General features: G+C 38.3%; 1 protein-coding gene across 1 annotated transcript; it reads right to left on the bottom strand.

Annotated features, from left to right (window-relative positions):
- Positions 1-456: 456 nt before the first annotated feature.
- On the bottom strand, positions 457-4003 carry uncx (UNC homeobox). The gene is made up of 3 exons (XM_035529386.1): positions 3650-4003; positions 2760-2935; positions 457-1704 (listed from the first exon to the last, which is right to left on the bottom strand). Exons 1-3 carry the CDS (start codon positions 3906-3908, stop codon positions 700-702), a joined length of 1440 nt encoding a protein of 479 aa, XP_035385279.1. The 5' UTR covers positions 3909-4003; the 3' UTR covers positions 457-699.
- Between the last annotated feature and the right edge of the window lie 3497 nt (positions 4004-7500).

Genomic DNA, 7500 nt, shown 5'->3' with positions numbered 1-7500 from the left:
CAAACACACTCCCAGCTGCCGGGGCTATTATTTTCCTATTTCAATTTGACACCCCAGCCTTTCATGCTAATTCTATTATTCTTGGAAGTTTATGTGATTTCATATCACTAGAAATCGGTAATGTATTATAACCCTTTGGGCTAAAATAAACTGAATCCCTGCAGTAGCCACCGGGAAAATAATTACTTTCATATCAAAACTCTGCAGGAGTCGAACGGGTCTTTTCGCCTCCGGCTCGTAACCTCATTTCAGTGGGGCTTATAGATGAATAAATTTGTTAAAGCTATACACAAAATACAACATGGGGTTTTAAAAGAAGGGGACTACCTATACCCATAGTATAAAGGCTACTTAGGGTCGAACACGTGTGGAGGTTATTGTATACAATCGATTTATTTATGAAAAACTTACATATATAAATATCTTAATACTTTTTACAACGTTTGAGGTTTTGTCTTGCTTTCTTTACAGTTTGTTATACAGGGAGCCTGCTGTTGCTATTTTTTCAATAAACATTTACCCCACCAGACACATACACAAAATATTCACACATATATTTCCCCTAATCGGAATATAAATATGTCAATTCAAGAAAGAAAAGAAAAGGAAAAAAAGATGTAGTCTATTGATATGTCATTGAGTTTTCCTCTTCGGTTAAGCTTTGAAAGTTTCGGGCAATATTGAGACTCTAAGACCAGTTTATCCCATATCAACATCAACCGAGTCTTTGTTGGTGTCCGTGTGAGAGGTCGCTGATTCAGAATTCTGTGGATAGTCAAACAGGCCTAATGACTGCTCCTTTTTCTCTGACAGGGGAGACTTTGGATTGGCGAGGTCTGACTCTTTCTCTTGCGGGCTTACGTCGTTACAGCTGCCCGGAGAGTGACCGTTAAAGGTTTGTGGTGGACTACTCTGTGGTGAACACGTTATTTTGCCCGATTGACTGACCTGGCCTTTGATTGCTGTCGCGCTGGCATTTACACTGTTGGACTCCTTGTTGTTCCCGTGTCCTGAATTTCCAGCAGTATCGCTTGTTGGTGTTTTTTGCCCGTTATCAACATCACTGCCCGATGCTGTGTTCTTTAGGGAGGTTTGTGGGACGATAAAACCCAACGGTTGCGTAATCGGATAAAGTAAAAAATGTCCTTTCCCTATCAAAGGCCGCGGAGAGGCCACTGGGAAATCAATGGTGGGTTTTCGCCTTGGCCTTGAGTCCGACAAAAGGCTCTCCACACTGAAAGGATTGAGTTTCTGAAGAGTGGAGGACTTATTGATGGGGCATGAGTTTGGCTGCTGACTGCTGTCGGACGAGTCTAGCTCGGATGCACTCGCATCTTGATTCAGGCCTCTTTGGTTCTGTAGTTTTTGCTGTGTTTGGTTACAGCTTGGTTGCGTTTGGTTTCGGCCCAAGTCACAATGGATATTTTGTTCGCTGTCCGTTACTTGTGAAACGCCACTGTCACTGTCAGATCCTGGGGTGTGAAATAAGTCCCCAGAAATGAGTTTGTTCTGTGACCTCAGTAACCTTTTTTCCTGTTTTCTCTTCTTTTTCTCCAGTCTCTCGCGCTCTCGGCGGGCAATTTCCTCCGCGTCCATCGGCTCGCCACTGCAGGTTGTGGGATGGGAGTTGTGAGCAGGTCGCCCGGGACCCTTTTTCGTGTTTTCCTTTTTCCTCCACTTAGCCCTGCGGTTCTGGAACCATACCTGCAGATTAAGAAAAGAAACTTTAATAGTCATGTTTGTTTTTCAAAAGACCAGGGCCAACCTACAAGTCATTAATGCATTTCAGTTAGAATCTTAAACAGAAGTTACTGGCAATTCTAAGTATATTCTTATAATGAAATAATCGTACAATGAAACAGTGAAGATCGCTTAACAAAATATCGAATTATACTCTGCTCGTGAACAAATTAACAACTTCAAGTCAACATAATTTATACAATGATTTTAAAATAAAAAACCCCAAACATTAAAATGTTAAACATCAGTAAACATTTTAAAAAATTAACCAATATTGCAATAGTGTGTGTGGTAAACAACACACCGCCGTCTTAGTGAATGCATTTAAGTATGCAGGCCTAGAAAGCCTAATTGGTTATATATATATATATATATATATATATATATATATATATATATATATATTCCTAAATGTCTCTTTTTATTGTTCAAACTATCAAGTTAGAGTATTTTACCAACATAAGTAAATCCTAATACAACCGAATTATTTTTGTTTGTGCATTTAATATTTTGAAGTAATATTAAATGTGAAAAAATTTTTCGAAATACGACGAGCCTAAAGGTTTAATTTACCATGAGATGCTATATTTTTCTTTATATGGACTTTTATAACGTGAAATTGAGAAAAGAAAATACAAGCATTCACAAACCGATATTTTTTTACTCAAGTCATTGCTTCTGGGTGCGTTCTACATTGTCAATTATTTCATTTTGTCGTCAAGCTGTCGTTTTTTTTTTCACTGTGTTAGGCCTGATGCGTTACCTGCTACGGGGCCTACAGAAAGGCAACAGATAATGCCTCGTCCATGACATGGAAGATACAACAGATGCATTAAAAACATGCTGTATAGGCCTTCTTCCTTGACTATTTTTAATTGAAATAAGAAAGTTGTTTTCACCCATGACAGTTTCAGGAAAATTAACAGATGCTAGTATTTGCAAACGAATCAGGGGGATGCAACAATGCTAAGTTTTGACTAAAACAATTGCATAAACAAAAAATAGATTTAGTGTTTTACCTGCACCCTCGATTCTATCAAATCCAGTCTCAGAGCTAGTGCTTCCCTCATGAATACGTCTGGATAGTGACTTTCATTAAAAGCCTTTTCTAATTCTTCCAACTGCCAGCCAGTGAAATTGGTGCGAGTTCGTCTTCTCTTACAGCCCGGGCTATCCTTCTCTGGATCTCCCGTATCTATGAGAGAAAAAAATTAAATAAAATTAAATAAAATAAGATATATATATATATATATATATATATATATATATATATATATATATATATATATATATATATATATATATATATATATAAATCTGAAACAACAATTTGTCATGCCAAAATATCAGTATTAACCTTAATTGTTTTCTCTCTCTCTCTCTCTCTCTCTCTCTCTCTCTCTCTCTCTCTCGCTCTGTCTCTCTCTCTCTCGCTCTCCCTAGCTCTCTCTCACTATGTTTGTGTGTATGCGTGTGTTTATGATGAATAAGAGTCTAAAGATTAATACTTGTGATGACTGATTAATTCCAGTACTGACACTGACAACTACGACCACAACAGCAACAACTAAAATATAACAATAATAACAATAACAATAATACATTTAAAAAAATGTTTACTGCATTTAAGTATGCCAACAACTCTGCAAATCTTGAAAAGTGTAATATGTCTCAATCGAGTATCTCAAAAAAGCGGCAGTCTTTGTAACCATTGTTTTTAATGGAAGTAACAAATTGAGCTACACTAAAGGAAATGTTTCTTTGTTTCCTCATGCTAACATTTTTGTTTCTGAACGCTTTCTGGAGATAACAGAAAATTATTTTTTCTGCGATACGATTATAAGATGCTTTATTTAGATATATACCATATACCCAGCATTTTAGCAAGTGTTTCATTGGCGTAGCTTACCTGTCAGTTTGTACTGTTGGTTATCTCCATTCATACCGCAGCCAGACGACAAGAGGGGGTTCGAATTAACCACAGATGCTGTGCACGAGCCGTTGAGTAATCCGTCTATTGAGAAAGGAACCGCGGCTGCAGATTGAAGTTGATGACCAGCTAATTCGTAAACATGATGGTGGCTTAGATGGTAGGGAAAGCTCACCATCCCACCGAGAGAGCCTCCGAACTGGGCATGAGGTGGATCCAGTATCCTGCTGTCCATCATCTCCCAGGCAAAAGGAAACGACGTCTGGAGGCTGGTGATGTGAATTTAAAAAACATGCAGTGAGTGTGGCCAGCGAGGAGGGGACATGATGTGGAGAGGGGGATGAGCTGTACTTTATCAACACGGACCTTCCAATAATTAGCTTAGGCTCTGGGAATTTGAGACCAATGAGAAACGTTAATCGGCAGTGACGTCAGAGCCGTGGTCTGAAAACGCTTTCCATATCGATTGCTAATTAAACCTGACATCCACCTCAATAAACAATATCAAGGCTGTCACAACAAGACAGGAGGACTTTGATAAGAACTACATCACGGCTACACGGGGGGCCGTGGAAGGAGAGCGATCAGATTTGATACCCAGTTAAATGCTAAATAGACACAGAAATCTCACCTCCGTAGCCACACAGAGTGGTAGATTCATCACCATTCAAGCCGACCTGGCAATCCATCTGTTAATATCTAGCTTCTGACAAAGACATACACACATAAACACACATACACGCAAAAGCGATAACACGAAATGTCGCCACATGAGTCTCCTATAGATAAGCGTAGCCTAGTGTACTGTTGACAAAGTGATGAACTCGGTTGTAGCCAGCGTTATGTTGGCAGTTGATACTCTGTTGTAACTAGTCGAGCATGTGGTAGCCTGGTCAAGAAAAGACATTTGTCACAGAGCTGTCAAATTTAATTCAAAACTACAACCAGTCCAGTGCGTAAGTGGCGATGGATTAACACAATAGTTAAATGTCTGTAGGAGAGCAGATCTTAAGGATCTACTGGAGACTTAAATGAACCTATTAATTACATGAGCGACTAATTAAAAAAGAACTAGAATTTTAAAATAGCCTAATGAGAGGTATTTCCCCAGACCTTCCATTCACGTGTAATTAATGTCATTTAAAATTGGGTCCTGGTTTGTTCATGTGATATCATACAGTTATCACTGTGTAGAATATTTTCTATATGGCTGTGCACTGGTCATTCTAGGCGAAATTCATAAAATTCATAAATTAGCATACCTTGCTAATTCTTTATATACGTAATTCACCAATGCTGTAATATTAATATAATTAATGTCTGGACCGTGCAGCCTACGTATTGACGTTGTGTTTTTGGCTCAGGCTATTTCGAGTGACGCTATAGTCAGTAATTATTGGCAAAAAAAATGGTCGAAAGTTTGTTGAAATGCATAAAAATATTAATAAAACAAATTGTGTCGTGGTGTTCGTTTACTATAGCCATCGATCAGTTACTTCTTCCTGTCGTCTACAACAAACACCACACAACATCGTGACAACAAGCATCAACAAGAATTAGATATTTATCATCTTGTATTCAGTCACTCTTTGTCTTTATGTTGTATGTACATGAAACAGATTGCAAACTGCAGTTTAAGATATTTCTTACAGCTGAACTGTGTTCGTGAATACAAACTGAGCATCAGTCAACTTTAAATAGATTCTGTCACCCTCCTCGTTGCATGAGAATAAATTCGACTTATTTTTCCAATGTCTGGACCCGTCATAATGTTAATCTGAGCTGGAAATTCTCTCTCCACTCACTCCATGACCCTTGGCACCCGGATTGGCGTGTTGTAATAACCCGAATCTTTCAGCAGAGGCCCCGATAATTGTTACCTTATTAGCATGCAAATTGTTTAATTAATATTATTATGAGGAAGTATATAATCCGTTCGTCTCTTGACCTCCAGCCCAAATAGCAACCCTCTGCATTTCAATGTGTAAATGTTAATGAACCCTTTAAAAAATATCTCACGATCCGGCCTTTTCAGCACTCTCCCCTACAGAAACGGTCTTCAGTAGTCAGAGAGATCTTTTAATGTCCCCTTCTTTTGTGCCTTAAAACTTATTTTATCTTAATGTAGCCTACACAGCGATGAATAAATCCATTCATTCCTAGCCTTTTGGAACATCAAAATTCAATAATTGCTCCTTGACAGTTCCGGGGTGCAGTCCACGCGCAATCTCAGCTCAGTGAAAAGCAACCCTTGACACGCGGTCCCACGAGACGTTGCATTTAAATCCGTTTTTCTACAACCAACTGACATTGTCAGATCCTAGCTTTAATTAACCCGATAATAAGACGAACAAGACGTGCTTTCAGGGACGTTGTTGGGTTGTCTTGTTTGCCTCTTATTTGAATTATTGGGTTTATCTACAATTTGCCAGTACAATAGAATCAGCGGATTTAATGCTTCAAAATGTATAAACACATGCAGGGATTGTGTACACACACACACACACACACACACACACACACACACACACACACACACACACACACACACACAAACATGATGGACATAACCATTGTAGTTTATCCATACTTTGATCAGTGTTTAACTAAAACTACTTGTCCTAAGCAGAATCAACTTTTATAACTAAATTGTTGTTCTCATATGACCGTTAAACTTTAGCGTTTTGTGGGCCTGCACAATTATTCAAAATGTTGAGCGTTTTTTGGCTCATCAAAAGTCTTCATTAAACCTAAATCTATGGATGCTGGACGGCGCTTGAAGATCTCCTTCAGAGTCTACCAGGTTTGCAATTGTCTTTTTATGGGCTAGAATATCATCTTTAGACAATGTGATACCTGGATTAAAAGTTGGTGCACCATACCTGTCCTAAAGCCTTGTTGGGCCTCATATCCAAACCTCACGCTGACAGAAAATGAGCATGTGCGGGCGAGTAGACATCACTGACCCCATTAACAGCAGGTGTTCAAATGTAACACCCAACCAAACAAACTAATCAAAGCGCCCATCCAACACTGATGCCCGCATTACCAACATTACACAAAATCAAATTCATTTTTAATTAGGCTAGCAAATTAATAGGCAGCAGTTGAGGAGTTTAATTACTCAATTAACTTCACGCACGTTAATTTTTAACTATCTAAATTAAGTTGCACATTATTCGATTTGATGATAATTATAGAATTAAATCTAAATTAATTGTTGTGAACGATTTGATACGATGTACGAGATGCAGTTCCAATTAAGTGAAGAAGGCGTTTCTTTACTGTTTTAAGCAACCAAATCCTTTGATTCGATTTGTGCAGGCGAGAAACTCCGCTTCCAAATTTTCTCTGATCCTGAAAATTCTCTACCCTTCTTAATCCCTACAATTAAAAGTTTCCTCCATCTAATTATCTGTAATTGTACTGCTGTCAACGTAGAATGGAGAAGTGAAAGCGATTGATTTGGACTTTTAATTCACTCCAGTTCTGATAGAAGGGAAAGTAATTCCCTTCAAATTACCTCATTCAATCCTGACACCCTAATGCCCTTCAAAATCTTTTTACTCACCGCATTTATATATTAAAAAGGAATCTAAAATGAGTACTGCCTCCTAATAATAATAACCAAACTTCCATTAGAATAATAATTTCATTTCAATTAAAACTGACTTATCACCTTTGCTAAAACGTGCTTAATATGCCGAAAATTATCAATGCTTGAAGGAGTGCAAACTGGGGAGTCTAATTGTAATCAGCAAATCAGAGGTGCTTGTCGCTCCCGTGCCTTCGCGGAGAGGCAGCTCGGAAATAGAACTAATTTAGTCAAC

The sequence above is a fragment of the Electrophorus electricus genome, chromosome 8 (assembly GCF_013358815.1).
Source record: "Electrophorus electricus isolate fEleEle1 chromosome 8, fEleEle1.pri, whole genome shotgun sequence".
NCBI lineage: Eukaryota > Metazoa > Chordata > Actinopteri > Gymnotiformes > Gymnotidae > Electrophorus > Electrophorus electricus.
The sequence above is the reverse complement of the archived record's forward strand: the minus strand, read 5'-3'. Positions and strand labels throughout refer to the sequence as shown.